Raw genomic sequence first — 17,238 nt, forward strand, 5'->3', positions numbered from 1 at the left:
GCCATAACTTCCATTAGGCGGGTCTCGGAGTTGGCAGCCCTATCTTGTAGAGCTCCGTTTCTGACCTTTTTTAAGGATAAGGTAGTCCTTAGGCCACCACCACCCTTTCTCCCAAAGGTCGTGTCCTCTTTCCATATTAATGAGGACATTGTTCTGCCTTCGTTTTGTCCAGCGCCAGTACACAGAGTGGAAAAGGCGCTCCACACGTTGGACCTGGTAAGAGCTCTCAGGAGGTACGTGTCGAGGACAGCACCTTTTCGCCAGACAGACTCGTTGTTAGTGATTCCCGAAGGGCGCAGGAAGGGGCTCGCAGCCTCACGGTCGACCATAGCCAGGTGTATTCGTCTCACTATTCAGGAGGCTTACCGTATCAGAGGCACACCGATTCCACCTGGAATAGGGGCGCACTTTACTCGGGCAGTGGGCGCCTCTTGGGCGGTTCGGCACCAGGCTTCGGCAGAGCAGGTATGCAAGGCGGCAACCTGGTCAAGCCTGAACACGTTTTCTAAGCATTACAATGTGCATACTCAGGCTTCGTCAGATGCGAGCCTGGGTAGGAAAATTCTCCAGGCAGCAGTGGCACACCTTTAGACAGGAGGGCATGCGGTTTGGATCGGTGAGTTGCTCCCACCCAGGGACTGCTTTAGGACGTCCCACAGTCTCTGCATCCCCCAATGAGACGAAGGAGAAACATGGATTTTTGTGAGTACTCACCGTAAAATCCTTTTCTCCGAGACGCTCATTGGGGGACACAGCACCCACCCTGATAGCCAGTTGGCTCTTGTTTATTTGATTAGTATAATTCCTTGTTTAATGTAGGGTGGTCCTTTTTCAGACATATGATTTTCTGCGTTAAGGCTAATTTATTGTTATGTTCTCTTACTGATTTTGCACTAAACTGGTTTCCGCCCGCTATCGGGGCGAGGGTGTATGCGGCGGAGGAGGAGCTAACTTGTTTTTTGTATACTTAGTGTCGGCCTCCAGACGGCAGTAGCATACACCCACAGTCTCTGTGTCCCCCAATGAGCGTCTCGGAGAAAAGGATTTTACGGTGAGTACTCACAAAAATCCATGTTTTCCTTCCGCTGCCTCCTCTGCCCAAATCGACGTTCCTTTCCTCCTGTTTCCATTAAAGGCCTTCACAGTGGCATGGTGAATGCGGTGGTGCCATATTACCCCTGCCTTTCCCATACCCCAGTGCGGAAAAGACTTACCACTGCACTCTACATGCTAGTGCGGCTCCCATCGAAGAATGAGTCATGATAGAAGACTGGTCTGAGCAGAGTGATCTATTTCAAGTGTTTATTTCTGGGTTGTTTTTTTTTGATTATGGCTTACATCCAATAAAAACCCAATAGTCATTATCTCAGTAAATTAGAATACTTTATAACACCACCTTGAAAAGATTATTTTAAAATACGAATTGTTGGCCTACTGAAATGTATGATCAGTAAATACACTCAATACTTGGCCTGAGCTCCTTTTGCATCAATTACTGCATCAATGCGATGTGGTATGGAGGCGATCTGCCTGTGACACTGCTGAGGTGTTTTGGAAGCCCAGGTTGCTTTAATAGCAGCCTTCAGCTCGTCTGTATTGTTGGGTCTGGTGTCTCTCATCTTCCTACTGACAATACCCCATAGATTCTCTATGGCGTTAAGGTCAGGTGAGTTTGCTGGCCAATCAAGTGCAGTGATGCTGTGGTTTTTAAACCAGGTATTGGTACTTTTGGCAGTGTGGACAGGTGCCAAGTCCTGCTGGAGAATGAAATTTCCATCTGCTAAAAGCTTAGGGAAGCAGAGGGAAGCATGAATGCTCTAAAATTTAATAAAACACAGTGGACCTACATCAGCAGATGACATGGCTCCCCAAACCATCACTGATTGTGGAAACTTCACACTAGACTTCAAGCAGTTTGGATTGTGGCCTCTCCACTCTTCCTCCACACTCTGGGGCCTTGATTTCCAAGGTCTAGTGTGAAGTATCCAACCCAAAAATGCAGACGAGTTCAAGGCAACCTGAGCTTCCATAACACCTCAGGCGATCGCCGCCATGCCATGCCACGTTGATGCAGTAATTGATGCTAAAGGAGCCCCGACCAAGTATTGAGTGCATTTACTGAACATACATTTCAGTAGGCCAACAATTCGGATTTTAAAATCATTTTTTCAAGCTGGTGTTATAAAGTATTCTAATTTACTGAGATAATCATCAAAATTAACAGAAATAAACACTTGAAATAGATCACTCTGTTTGTAATGACTATATAATATATACCGTAAGTTTCACTTTTTGTATTGAAGAACTGAAATAAATTAACTTTCTCCATCGCTTCATTGGGGGACACAGGAACCATGGGTGTATGCTGCTGCCACTAGGAGGCTGACACTATGCACATAAGAAAATTAGCTCCTCCTCCACAGTATACACCCCTCCGACTGGCGCTCAATTAGTCAGTTTAGCTTAGTGTCAGTAGGAGGTGGACACGAGTCTTTCATTAGACCCCTATCTACCTCAGCGTGCGTCGTTCCCTTGCAGGTTCCCGGAGGGCTACAGAGTGAACAGTCACATCTGTACTCCCACAAAGAGACGGAGTACGGCGTGTACTGCAACCCCGTATCCTCATAGGTCTAGCCGGCAGGATCAAGAACAAACCAAAGATCCTAGCCTCTGCCTCCCACCCACTCGCTCATCAGAGACTGTCGGCAGATGGAGGCACGGACGTCCGCTAAAGGGTACGGACGTTTTATTCCCTCACTGGATGTAAGGTACTTTTCCTTCCTACAGCGCTGCGCCATGGGTCCTAAGTCAGCAAGCACTGGCTTAGGCATCGGACGTTGCGGCGTCTCCAGCACTGTGCTCTCAGAGCGCCGCGGCAGTGCGTCCTGGATTTAAGGTACCTTTCCTTCCAGGGGACGTGACAGCGCTGCTCCATGGGTCCTAAGTCAGCAAGCGCTGGCTTAGGCATCGGACGTTGCGGCGTCGCCAGCCCTATGCTCTCATAGCGCCGCGACAGTGCGGCCTGCGGGATACCTCCGCACCGCTCCAAATTTAGGCCCCGGCTTCTATTCGGGCCTTGTGCGCGAGGCCACGCCCCCTCATTCGGGCGGGGTTTCTCCCGCCCGTCTCGTACCTCACACCACCACACTAAGGGGACTTGAGGCAGCGAATGGTTCCGCCCACTCCCCCCAGCCATCCTATGAGCTTCGAGCGGGTCGTTTACAGGGGGAGCGTCCAAGCGCAGTTGTTCCGCCCATCTTCTCTTCCGGCCACTTTTTGCCGCCCACTACTTCTGCAGAGGGGAGCGTCCAAGCGCGGTTGTTCCGCCCATCTTCTCCACTTTTGCCGCTCACTACTTCTGCAGAGCGCATCTTCTCCCAGGCTGCCGCCATTTTCTTTAGCCTGTGAGCCGGTCGCCTTCCCTGCCTACAGGAGCCGTTCCCAAGTGAGCCGAGCACATAGCTGAAGTCGCTCCACAGGTGCCGTGAGTAGCTCTGCACTGCAGACTGACACCCTCCTCAGCTCTTGGTCCCCTAACCGTCTGGCACCACTTAGTGGGTTAGCTCACCATGTCTAATTCTAAGCCACTTCGCTCTCACCCCCCAACTTCCTCTTCTTGCTCAGCTGTGGTCAGTCACTTTGCATGTTCTGCTTGCAAACGCAAATTTCCATAAGGTTAGTCCTCTCCCCTCTATCAGGACTGCAGCAACCCCATTGATCCCACCGCTCAGGAGCCCCCAGCTGGCCCAAGTGAGAGTGAGACCCCTATTCCAGAGTGGGCTTATTCTTTCTCAATCTGTGGCAGATCTCACCAAGGTGTCTCAGACCCTGGTTTCCATACTTGATAAGTTGCCCCTGCAGACTTCCGCAGGGCCCAGCAGGCCACAGGAAGCTCTGGCTGAGCCTACCAACATTAGCTGCAAAAGATCCAGACAGGGGCACTGCTCCGAATCGTCTTCTAGCTCCGTCTCGCCCCATAGCCCGCTACAGCGGCCCGGGTCGGCCAGATCCTCTTCTCCTGAACGAGGTGAAACTTTCTCGGATGCCCCCTCCGAGGATGTTTTGGAGCTGGACTCGGACCAAATCGCTGACATGAGGGATATGGTCCAAAGCCTCATTGGTGCGATCAACCAAACCTTAATGATCAAGGACTCGCCCACGGAACTCGCAGATCAGGGTGTTTCGTTCAGGCGGTCTAAACCACCTACCAAGGTCTTCTCTCCTCATTCTGAGTTCCAGAAGATTCTGACTAGGGAAAGAGAGAATCCGACCAGGCGCTTTCAAAGAGGGAAATGCAGGCGGTCTAAACCACCTACCAAGGTCTTCTCTCCTCATTCTGAGTTCCAGAAGATTCTGACTAGGGAAAGAGAGAATCCGACCAGGCGCTTTCAAAGAGGGAAATGCCTTGGCGTCTTATACCCTTTCTCGCCGGAGCTCACTGCGGAATGGTCAACTTCTCCTGTCGTAGACCCGCCGGTTTCCAGATTATCTAACAACACTGTCCTTCCGATCTCTGGGGGAGTGTCACTAGGAGATCCTAACGACAGAATCATAGAATCTTTTGCGAAATCAGCCTTCGAAGCAGCGGCATCAGCCTTAAGTCCGGCCTTCACTTCTACCTGGGTTTCTAAGGCCATAACCAACTGGGCTAAGGATCTCCAACAAGGCATTCTGGCCGGGGCCCGTCCAGAGCAACTGGAGGACCTCGCCGACCAGATTTCCCATGCGGGCGAATATTTGATATCTGCCTCCCTAGATGATGCGTTTTGCGCAGCCCAGGCATCTAGCAACATTTTGGCTATTCGGCGCACAGTTTGGCTTAAGGCCTGGCAGGCGGACTTATCGTCAAAAAAGTCCCTCACAAGCCTACCTTTTCAGGGTTTGCGCCGCTTCGGTGACAGGCTAGACCAGATCATTACGCGACTGGGGGCACAAGCTCCCTTCTGCCCCAGTCCAAGCCTCGTCGGCCTCCTCCGAAACGTTAGTTTCGGCCCTTTCGACCTTTTCGTCGTTTCACGACTGCAGAGACTCCTTCTCATCAAGCGAAGGCCACAAGCGCGCCAAGATAGGAAAAGAGTTTCCTTTAGGCCCACTCCTTCCTGGTGCTCCCATTCCTCCCAAGGTAGATCCACCAGGTCTAGACCTGGAAGGTTTTCCTCAGCATGACTGGCGTCAAAACCCCGGCGCATCCCTCCGCTTGGGTGGCTGTCGTCTTGCTTACAGAGACGTCTGGCTCGCCTCGGTGGAAGACACTTGGGTCAGGGAAATTGTATCCTCAGGATACAAAATAGAATTTGTTTCTCGTCCTCGGGATCGATTCTTCGAATCCTGACCCCCAAAAGATCCCTCCCTGATCCCGGGCTTCCATACCGCCATCGCCTCTCTCCTCGATTCGGGGGTGATTATCCCCGTTCCAGAAGCAGAGCGCTTCACGGGTTTCTATTCAAACCTGTTTGTAGTACCAAAGAAAGGTGGTACGGTTCTACCCATTCTGGATCTAAAGTTACTAAACAAAAGGGTCCGCCTGCGAGACTTCAGAATGGAGTCCCTTCGTTCAGTAATCGCTTCCATGGAGGCACAGGAGTTTCTGTGCTCCATAGACATTCAGGACGCTTATCTACATGTTCCCATCTTCCAAGGACATCAGAAATTCCTGCGCTTCGCGATACATAAGGAACATTTCCAATTTGTCGCTCTACCGTTCGGTCTCGCCACCGCTCCCAGGATTTTACGGAAATCATGGCAGCGCTGATGGCCATTTTAAGGATCAGAGGTCTCGTGCTCTTCCCATACCTCGACGACATCCTCATCAAAGCTCAGCCCTGCCCCAGGCTCACGAAAGTCTCGCCATCATTTGCGACACCCTTTCCCGATTTGGGTGGATTATCAAAAGGAGAAAGTCCTGCCTGATCTCAACGCAACATCTTGTGTTTCTAGGCCTACTTTTCGACACCCGTCAGGCAAAGGTTTTCCTTCCCGAAGAGAAGAGAGTAGCTCTCTGGCGGGATGTTCGCTTGCTTCAGAGTCCTCGGCCCACTTCTCTCCGTTCAGCCATGAGAGTCTTAGGGAGGATGGTGGCAACGGTGATTCCCTTCGCCCAATTCCACTCGAGACCACTTCAGCAGGCCATTCTGGCGCAGTGGAACAGGTCAGTCCCCTCCCTGGATCATCCAATCCGACTCTCGTTTCGAGTCAGACTGTCCCTTAATTGGTGGCTAACATCACCTCTCATCTCCCAGGGCCGGTCCTTTCTTCCGGTGCATTGGCAGGTGGTGACGACGGACGCCAGCCTCCTCGGCTGGGGGGCGGTGTTTCGCCATCTGACCGTCCAAGAGCGTTGGTCGTCACAAGAGGCAGCCCTCCCGATCAATGTCCTGGAGATACGGGCAATTCTTCTGGCCCTTCTTCATTGGCATAGGCAACTCAGGGGTCTGCCAGTTCGGATCCAGACGGACAATGCCACGGCGGTGGCATACATCAACCACCAGGGAGGGACTCGGAGTGTCTTGGCCGAGGTATCCAAGATCCTTCATTGGGCAGAGGCCTCAGTTCCAGCGATATCCGCGATACACATCCCCACCGTGGAAAACGAGGCCCCCGACTTTCTCAGCCGCAATGGCCTCGCGGCAAGGGAATGGTCCCTGTATCAGGAGGTCTTTCGTCAAATTTGTCAGTGATGGGGAAGCCCGGACGTGGACCTTATGGCGTCCCATCTGAACAGGAAGGTGACTCGGTTCGAGTCAAGAGCACGCGATCCTCTCATGGTAGGTGTCGATGCTCTGACCATTCCTTGGTCACAGTTCGCGCTCCCCTATCTATTTCCTCCCCTTCCTTTTCTCCCCAAACTGTTGAAGAAGATCAAGACAGAAGGGGTGCCAGTCATTCTCATCGCGCCAGATTGGCCCAGGCGGGCTTGGTTTGCGGACATCGTCAACCTTCTCGCGGACGCGCCTTGGAGGCTTCCAGACAGACCGGATCTACTGTCTCAAGGTCCGATCTGCCACCCCAATTCTCGGTCTCTCAATTTGACGGCGTGGCCGTTGAGACTGCGGTTCTGAAAAAATCGGGCCTGCCAGAACAAGTAATTCACACCATGATCCGTGCTAGGAAACAATCTTCTTCCAGAATATACTATAGAACGTGGAAGGACTATTTTGGTTGGTGCGAATCCAATCGCATTTCGCCTTTGTCTTTTTCGGTCCCTTCTATTCTGGCTTTCCTCCAGGTAGGCCTGGACGCTGGCCTTGCCCTTAGTTCCCTAAAAGGCCAAGTTTCGGCTCTTTCGGTTCTTTTCCAGAGGTCGTTATCTTCTCATCAGCAGGTCAAGTCCTTTCTGTAGGGGGCAGCTCACACAGCACCGCCGCATCGAGCACCCGTAGATCCTTGGGATCTAACTATAGTCCTAAAGGCCCTACAAGGTCCCCCCTTTGAACCTCTCAAGGAGGTCTCTCTATCCTTTCTCTCTTGGAAGGTGGCCTTTCTTGTGGCCATTACTTCCATCCGGCGTGTCTCGGAATTGGCGGCCCTTTCTTTGTCGCCCCCCTTTCTTGATGTTTCACCAGGATAAGGTGGTACTGCGACCTCAGCCTTCCCTCCTTCCTAAGGTGGTATCTGCCTTCCACCTGAGTGAAGACATCGTCCTACCTTCTTTTTGCCCGGCTCCATCTCATCCCCGGGAACGCTCCTTGAACAGACTGGACCTGGTCAGGGCCACGAGGGTCTATTTGGCTAGGACCGAGGCGTTCCGGAAGACAGACTCCCTTTTCGTCATACCGGATGGTGCACGAAAGGGCCTGCCGGCCTCCAAGGCTACTATTGCTTGCTGGATTAGATCGGCGATCTTGGAGGCTTACTGGGCCAAGAGCAGAGTGCCTCCTCCAGTGGTTAGGTGTTATGAATGGGTAACCGAGGAGAAAAAACAAAACAAGCTAAGTCACAGAAAACCAGAGAGGTTGGTAACTATGCAGATTGCAGATCCCTGATCCTAACCACACAACTAGCAGCAGCCGTGGAGCGTACCTACGATGGTCCTAGACGCTTCGTCACAGCCGGAGGACTAAATAAGCCTGAAGCAAGAAAAGGGGAAAACTAACTGCCCCAGAGCAGACCCCAAAGGAAAGACAGCCCCCTCACATGTATTGACGGTGAAAGCACAAACACAGGCAGGAAAATAGGCTGAGCAAACGATGGGGCCCAAACTAACTGGAAAGGGTAGGAAAGGAAAGACACTGTCTGCAATCTGCAAAAAACCCTACAAAAATAATGTCCAACACTTCTGATAGCAAAATTAACCCTGAAGTCACTAGACTTCTCCCACTATATCAGCACTCTGAAATATTCTGAGACAGAGCAAAAAGAGACCAAACTAGTAAGGGACAAAAAGCCAATTGGCAAAATACTGATAAATAAGAGTGGAAATTCAGTGCAGCCCCAGCCGGGGCTGGCTGACCACACAAAAAAAACTGAATAGACCAACAAAATCAAGTGTGAACATTAGCAGAAAAACTTAGCTTTAGATGACTGGAACAGAGCTGAAAACCAAGAGCTGACAAGCCAGAAGGAATCACCAGCACCAGAATAGGGCGTCGGCTGTCTTAAATCCAGTCTGAGATTCCTGAGGTCCAATCGTCATCCTCATTATCAGGTGGCACATCTCTACTGATTAAATCAGCCTCACTACCTCCTGTTACCACCAGAGGGAGCCTGGAAGGAGAACTCACAACTGGTGGACCAGAAAATGAACTCTCAACAGTTAGGGCTCACTCCACTCGGGCAGTGGGTGCCTCCTGGGCAGTGCACCACAGAGCTGCACTGCAGCTTTGCAAAGCTGCAACCTGGTCATCTGTTCACACGTTTGTCAAATTCTACAGGGTCCACACCTACGCTTCGGAGGATGCCAGCCTAGGAAGAAGGATCTTGCAGGCAGCGGTGGTGAGTCTGCTGGCCTGATGGAAGTTTGCTTTCCCTCCCCAGGGACTGCTTTGGGACATCCCATGGTTCCTGTGTCCCCCAATGAACCGATGGAGAAAACAGAATTTTTGGGTTGTTTACCGTAAAATCTGTTTCTCGGAGCCTTCATTGGGACACAGCACCCTCCCATTTTTCACAACTTCTGTTCTCAGTTTTGTGTATTATAGTTACAGTTGAGTTGTGTGTGTGTTCTCTATTCTACTACTTCTCCTACTGCTTTCTCACTAACTGACTAATTGAGTGCCAGTTGGTGGGGTGTATACTGCGGAGGAGGAGCTAATGTTCTTATGTGCATAGTGTCAGCTTCCTAGTGACAGCAGCATACACCCATATTTCCTGTATCCCCCAATGATGGCTCCGAGAAACAGATTTTACGGTAAGCAACTCAAAAATCCTGTTTTTTGATGATATTCTAATTTTGTGAGGTGCACATATATATATGTGTGTGTGTATGTGTGTGTATATATATATATATATATATGTGGGATAGATACATATCTATCTGTGTGTGTGTATATATATATATATATATATATATATATAGTGGTTTTTTTCTCAAGTTTCTTGAGCAGGAGAACATTGTTTGTCGGGAGCAGGTGGCAGAGACGGAATCCCAGCTGAAATCGCATCATCTTACAGTGCTGGATAGGAACTATCAGTGTGAGAGTCTGAAGGATACCATCAGAGAACTGCAGTAAGTGTACTTACTGAATTTTCTTTCAATTTTTAATTTCTAAATGATTACGGCGGCCACCTCTACGGGCGTCATTGACGCCAGAATGTGCATTTTTACACTTTAAAATCAGTCTCATGCGTGTATGTACTCATGAGATTGAACACTGAGAAGCTGACAGCGGAGCCACGGAGCTGTAGAACTGCCCCTGGCAGGAGAGATTTAAAACGTTCACTGACAAGCAGACACAGTTAGCAGTAAGCACGTCTGCTCCACTGAATGGCGTGATTCCTGGGATTTATTAGCATCAGGTGTACTGAGCGCTGGTGACTAGTGGGGTAAGTATTGGGAGGTCAGATGTCCGCTGTGGTATGTCTACTAATACATCTGTTAGGACACAGCGTTCAGTGAAGGTGGTGATAGCAAAGAGAGGAGACTGCACATATTAGGGGAGCATCACATGGTGCAGGAACAAGATATTTTATCCACTGACTTATTATGAGCACCACTACGGTGCATCTTTATGTTGCTAAGTTCCACATGTCTGTCTGTGAAGAAACACTGACTCAGCTCTGCTCAGTTCTCACTGTGTTTCACTCTGCTGCTTTTTCATAAACCTAATGGTTAATTAATTTAGATGTGCTGATTTTTTTCAAGTGGTGGCAATGACAGTATGCATGCAAGATCAGCAGTTATTGTGCATGCATCTTGGGAGGGATATGGGTTCATAACTTTATTAGCACCGCTCATCTCAGATACAGAAGTGAGTGGCACCAGAGTGACCCTGTACAAGGATTGACAATCTCTTCTTAATAGCCCAGGGTCCTGCCCATGTGCCTTCACTCTCTACTCCCCAAAACCATGCAATTGTGTGGTGCCAATGGATTGCTATTGCAGCCATAGATTTACCAATGGCCCCAATCGCCACCACATACATTTTTCCTATAGTAGACCATCATTTTATCTAATATACTGTGATATTTTAGTATTGAGAACATTTAATTCCCCTATGCGGACTAAAAAAATTAAATGAAAAGTAAAAATAAAGATTTTAAAGATTGACACAAAAATACCCATGATAAAAGGACTCTTACCATTTCCTTTTCTCCATTAAAAAAACACAAAAAAAAATTACATATTGCTACTTCTGAAAAAGTCGTATCAAAATTGTAAAAAAAATTTAACTCCTAATGTAAACTACATGTTGCAGTTCGTTGGTCTTATTACCTCCCCAAATAAATAAAAGCGACTAGTAAAAAATATGCCCTCGCTGCTTATTGAATGAGAAAGAAAAGATATTGGTCTCAGAAAAACTGTTATACAAACCATTCTTTGCAAATATCTTAATTTTGTTGTTCACTATTTCCATTAAACAAACAAAAAAACTTTACAAGTTTGATATTGTAATCGTGCTGATGGGGAAAATCATGTTGCCAAGCCATTTTTACCACAAAATGTACACTGTGAAAACCCCAAAAAACAATGGCAGAATTACTTTTTTTCTCATAACGTCTCCAGTTTGCAAGTACATGGGAATGGTCAAAGTAAAGGAATAGTCCAGAAAAAGGAATGGTCATATGTCAGCAGATAAAATCAAAGGTTATTACTTTTGGAATAAAAGCAGGAACAAAAGGGTAAAAACAAATTCTTTCTCGATAATAGCATTATGGGCACACAGGACCTTGGGTATATGCCATGACATTTGAAGACTAGACACTATGTAAAAATTGGCATTGACTCCACCTGGTAAAATATACAAGCCGCTCAGACCAAGCTGCTCAGTTTTTCCTTAGTGTCCATAAGAGACAGACATAGCCTTTTTCAGGTCTGCTACATGATTAGTTCTGGTTTTCCTTCTTTTTTCCATTCTAAGGCTAGTTTCACACTAGCGTTTTTTTGCGCTGCGTTTGGAGCGCACATGAAACGCATTTCAAAGGCACATGCAAACGCTGGTAAACGCTGCGTTTTTTTGTAGCATTATTGTGCGCATAACGACAAAAAATCGCAGCGTTTTTATGCGTTTGTAAGCGTTTTTCATGCGTTTGCATTTTTTATGCGCAATAACTGGAGAAAAAATCCTTGAAAAATTCTTGCAACACACTCCACCAATGGGATACCAGTGGGCGTGTCTTATGGAAATTCTTTATATAGACCCTGTTTACAGGCGAATTCTTCACATTTGCTTGCATTTGGCTTGCGAAACATGGATCTGCGCTGGAAGAGTTTTGACTTTGACTTGTATCTGGACATGAGGACGGCTCAGGCTTATGCAGTTGCTTGCCATGAACAGAGGGAGAGAGAGAGGCAGCGAAGACGGCGGCAGCGGCGTTTTTGGTTACATCCCATTATTGACCTCCAGGAGAGCCATGGAGCGTACCACACCCTCTACAGCAAGCTACAGGCAAACCCGGAGAAATTTACGGATTATACCCGGATGTCCCAAGAAACCTTTAACTATTTGCTTGGTCGGGTACAAGAAGTCATCCGGAGACAGGATACGCAGCGTCGGTGTGCGATTACTCCTGAGGAACGGCTCCTGGTCACATTAAGGTACGTAGTTTTGCTAAACCAATGCCTGCTGATTTTTCTTGGTTGTGACATGTACTCTTCCAAATCTGGCAGAATTATAGTTCTGCCATGTAGTTAACTAAAGGCTGCGGTAATTTTTTGATGGCATGTATTGAACCAAAGGCTGCAGATATAATTTTGTTTTTTAATTAAACGTGTAATAAAAAATTACGTATACACAAATATTAATTTTTGTTGTTTTCTTTGTGTCACAGATTCCTGGCTACTGGAGAGACCCTCTCGTCACTGCACTTCCAGTACCGGATTGGACTCTCCACGTTGTCTGGAATTGTAGCGGACACCTGCCGGGCTTTGTGGAACATTCTTTGTCCCGAATTCATGCCCCTGCCAAGCGCAGACAAGTGATTGGAAATTGCCGAAAGATTCTGAACTGTATGCAATTTCCCTAACTGTTTGGGAGCGGTGGATGGGAAACACATCCGGATTATCAAGCCCAAAAGAACAGGCTCTGAGTACTACAACTACAAAAAGTACTTTTCTACTGTACTGATGGCCATTGCTGATGCAGACTGTATGTTTATTGTAGTGAACATTGGGGCATTTGGCCGTGGGAATGACTCCCAGGCTTTTAAGAACTCAGACATGGGCATGAGATTGTATAGCAACAACTTCAATTTCCCCATGCCACGGCCTCTTCCCAACACCGAAGGTCTGCCACAGCCATTTGTAATGGTTGGTGATGAAGCGTTCCAGATGTGCCAACACCTCCTCAAACCCTACTCTAGCCGGGACTTGGACCTACAAAAAAGAATTTTCAATTACAGGCTGACCAGGGCCAGAAGAACAGTAGAGTGTGCATTTGGTATACTTGTATCTAGATGGCGCATTCTTGGCACAGCCATTAATCTGAAACTGGAAACAGTGGATGAGGTGGTGAAGGCCTGTGTCGTTCTACATAATTTTGTAATTGCTAGAGAGCACCCGAACTTAGATCTTGATGATGTTGCTCCTAACCCATTGCCTGAATTTACTCAGCACCCTCTCAGGTCATCCGTTGAAGTTGGCCAAATGAGGGACCAATTTGCGGCCTACTTCAACTCCGATGTAGGACGGGTGGAATGGCAAGAGCAAATGGTGTAAAAAAAATTTCTTGTCGGTATGTTAATAAAAAAAAAAGTTTTTAATACATGTTGTTGGTATGTTAATAAAAAAACTCTTTTGATACCTGTACTGAGTGCATTCTCTTTTTTTACACTCCCAATACCATTAGCAAGTAGCCAGGTGTATCAGTGAATTTATGATGCTGTGTTTTGTGCATCATGAATTCACTAATACTCCTGAGTAGGTGACTATACATACAAGTTGTATTACCTTTATAATCTCTACAGTGTGTTCAATTAACAGCGATGGTGGAGATAATACAACTGTGTCAGGTAAAATACCCAGGCCTTGTGTCATGCTAAATACTTATCACAAATGGCCATTACAATACAGATTAAACTGCAGCATCACTACACTCTTCTGCAAAATATATGGAGAGTTATATTAACGCTGCAGATTCAAACTCTGTTCACCTGCCCAGGTGTGATACTGATGCAAGGTCCAGGCTATTTTTGAAGTATATATAACATTTATTTTCGCTATCATCAATCTGTTTCTTCCACAAACATGTAATAGAGTATGTGGTTAATTACAAGGTATATCTATAGTTCCTTGCCTTTTCTCTAATAGTTAAATGAGAACGGTACAAAAAAGGCAAAGTAACAATAGATATGCCTTGCACTCAACACCATCCTCTATGCCAGGGTTTCAAAAATGTAGTCCAAAATGTCAACCAACAGATCATGTTTTCATGATTTTTTTTTTTCCCCCTCAAATGGAATTACTAAAAACATGATTTGTTTGTTGGCTTTTAAAACTGTAGTTGGGGAACCCTTCCAAAATTCAGTGTGTGCAATACACCAGATATCTCCATTACTGATGTTTCTTGTGTCAGTCTTGGAGATATGTGTTGTCAACGAAAACAATCTACATGACTTGTCTTTTCCACAGCAGTCTCTACATTCTAGTAATATTGCACAGACTGGATCCAGCAGGGTTCCCCAACTCCAGTCCTCAAGGTCCACCAACAGATCATGTTGTAATGAAATCCATATCTCCATTGATAACTCTTTCACAAGAGCCCAAAAAAAAGAGGATTCCATACAACATGATCTGTTGGTGTTCCTTGAGGACTGGAGTTGGGGAACCCTGCTGGATCCAGGCTGTGCAATATTACTAGAATGTAGACACTGTTGTTGAAAAGACAAGTCATGTTGATTTGTTTCGTTGACAACACATATCTCCAAGACTGACACAAGAAACATGGCTCAGTAATGGAGATATCTAAGTGTACGGCGCAGTGTGTGTAGTCGGCGATTGACATAGTAACCAATCCAAATATTTTGAAAGCACAATTGCACATTTATTTTGTAACAAAAAATAAAAGAAAAAAAACATTTTTATTAGGAATGACGTTTGGGGGAAGATTGGGTGTGTGGAGAGACGAGGAACGACTGGAGGTTGACAAAGGGGTTCGAGGAGAAGGGGCGACGAAAGTACTGGGGGAAGGGAGCTCTGGAATGGACATGGAGGCAGGTTGAGACACATTAGGAGGAGAGGGTGGATGGACGAACAGTTTTTTTTTTTTCTTTGGCGCAGGAGTATCCTGCCCAGACCGACTTGTACCGTGTGACCACCTTACCTTGGTCGACCGCCTGGTGATGGTGGACTGTGGCGTTGTCCTGTAAAATAGGGAATGCGGATCACCCCTTTGCTGCTCTGTGGTGGCGGTGGCGGTGCTGCTAGAAGTGGCAGTGGCGGTGCTCCTAGAAGGGGACAAAGTTTGGTCGGTGCTCCGAGAATGAGGCTGCCTGTCTGGGATCTCAGCCAAAGTTCTTGGGGGACTCCGAGGAGGAGAATTGGTGGCGGTGCTCTTAAGATGAGGAGTGGTGGCGGTGCTCCTTTGATGAGGAGTGTTGGCGGTGCTCCTTTGATGAGGAGTGTTGGCGGTGCTCCTTTGATGAGGAATGTTGGCGGTGCTCCTTTGATGAGGAGTGTTGACGGCGCTCCTTTGCTGAGGAGTGCTGGCGGCGCTCCTTTGCTGAGGAGTGCTGGCGGCGCTCCTTTGCTGAGGAGTGCTGGCGGCGCTCCTTTGCTGAGGAGTGCTGGCGGCGCTCCTTTGCTGAGGAGTGCTGGCGGCGCTCCTTTGCTGAGGAGTGCTGGCGGCGCTCCTTTGCTGAGGAGTGCTGGCGGCGCTCCTTTGCTGAGGAGTGCTGGCGGCGCTCCTTTGCTGAGGAGTGCTGGCGGCGCTCCTTTGCTGAGGAGTGCTGGCGGCGCTCCTTTGCTGAGGAGTGCTGGCGGCGCTCCTTTGCTGCAGGTGGCCGTGCAGTGGTATGCAGCAGAAGTCGGTAGTGTGGTGAAGCGAGTCAGCGGTGGAACTGTTGGAAATGACACCACTGACTGCTGAACATACCGATTCTGCTGCATAGCCTGCAAGTAAGCAGTGTTGCAGGCCTGTAACACACTCAGCTCAGCTGTTGCACAGGACTAAGGTGTTCCGCCATGCCCTGTTCAATTTTACTGAAAAAATGGTGCGCTGGTTTGTTGAGGTCGGCCTCCAGACGGTCAGGGAAAAACCGCTTTCCATTCTGGCGGACAGCGCCTTGAGGCTGCCCTTAAAGGCCTCGCTCAAGAGCATGAACTCGGGCACGACAGGCCTGTCCGAGGCCCTCTGCCGCTGGCGGGTAGTGCCCGCATAACCAGTGACAGAGACCTGGGACAGGGGAACACCTGATGGACCAGCTTCCTGGTCACCAGCTGTCTGTGTTGCTGACCTGCAAGATGCTTCCTGGCTGTCGGATGGCTGGGACGGGTCCGAGGTCGATCGATGAAGAACCGCTCCCGGGACAGGTTGCAGAGTGCTGCTCCAAGTGCTGTGGAAAGAAAGGGAAAACATTAGTATCATGCATTTACAAGAAGCATCACCTGTGGAATTGAAAAGCACATAGTAATAACAAACCAAAATAAAAAAAAAAAGACTTGCGCTCTGCTGGCAAGGACCGGTCTCAGGAAAGCCAACTCTCGATAATAGCGGTACTTTCTTCTGCGCCTTGCTGCTGAACCACTCCGAACCTGTCCCTCAGCACGAACATCAGTGTTGAAACAGTCCTTCATCGAGCGCCAACGTGTGCAGATTTTGTTCACTGTTGGGGAAAAAAAAAATTGGAAAATGCACTTAAGGCAACTTAATTATCAGCACACACACACCTGATAGAACTTTGCAAACAGTCAATGCTGCAGTACAAATTTATTATAGACACAATGCAGTCACTGTTGATCCTGAGGACACTGTTATGTTTCCTGCTAGAATATATGTAGCAGCCAAAACAACAGTATCCTCTGGAGCAAGAGTGAAAACAGGATCAAGACAGCAGTTTAAGGCTGTGTGCCCACAATGCGATTTTTAAGCGTTTTTGCTGCGATTTTCGGCGCGAAAACGTTTAAAAAAACTCGTACAGAATGCACCCCATGTATTTCTATGGCATTCCGCACATGCTGTGCTAATGCTGCGCTTTTTTCCGCGTCGGAATCGCATCGCGGAAAAAAAACGCAGCATGCGCATTCTTTTTGCGGAATCGCAAAAAATTGCCGCGATTCCGCACCCATAGGAATGCATGAGAACCGCTTACTTCCCGCATGTGGCTATGCCCACCATGCGCAAAGTTAAGCGACTCATGTGCAGATGGTACCCACGGTGTGGAGGAGAGGAGACTGTCCTCCAGGCCCTGGGTACCATACCCCTGTAAAAAAAAAATAAATAAATCGGGGTATATTTACCTTCCGACGTCACGCGCAACCTTCCCGGGCCTCAGCGTTCCCAGTAATGCCTTGCGGCAAGGACCTGTGATGACGTAGTCTCGCGTTACTCTAGCGGTTTTGTGAGATCACTATAGCAACGTGAGACCAACGTCATCACAGGTCTCGCAAGGCATCGCTGGGAACGGGAGCGTCGCTGAGACTGCTCA

General features: G+C 48.1%; 1 protein-coding gene across 1 annotated transcript in view; it reads left to right on the plus strand.

Annotated features, from left to right (window-relative positions):
* SPAG5 (sperm associated antigen 5) overlaps window positions 1-17,238 on the plus strand; it is a 137,204-nt gene that overhangs the window by 88,767 nt on the left and 31,199 nt on the right. The window contains exon 16 of the mRNA XM_073565525.1: window positions 9,531-9,664. Coding sequence (XP_073421626.1) covers window positions 9,531-9,664 — 134 coding nt within the window. The remainder of the gene's footprint in view (window positions 1-9,530; window positions 9,665-17,238) is intronic.

The sequence above is a fragment of the Dendrobates tinctorius genome, unplaced genomic scaffold, assembly GCF_039654945.1.
Source record: "Dendrobates tinctorius isolate UK_male_01 unplaced genomic scaffold, ASM3965494v1 ptg000016l, whole genome shotgun sequence".
In the NCBI taxonomy this organism is placed as follows: Eukaryota; Metazoa; Chordata; class Amphibia; order Anura; family Dendrobatidae; genus Dendrobates; species Dendrobates tinctorius.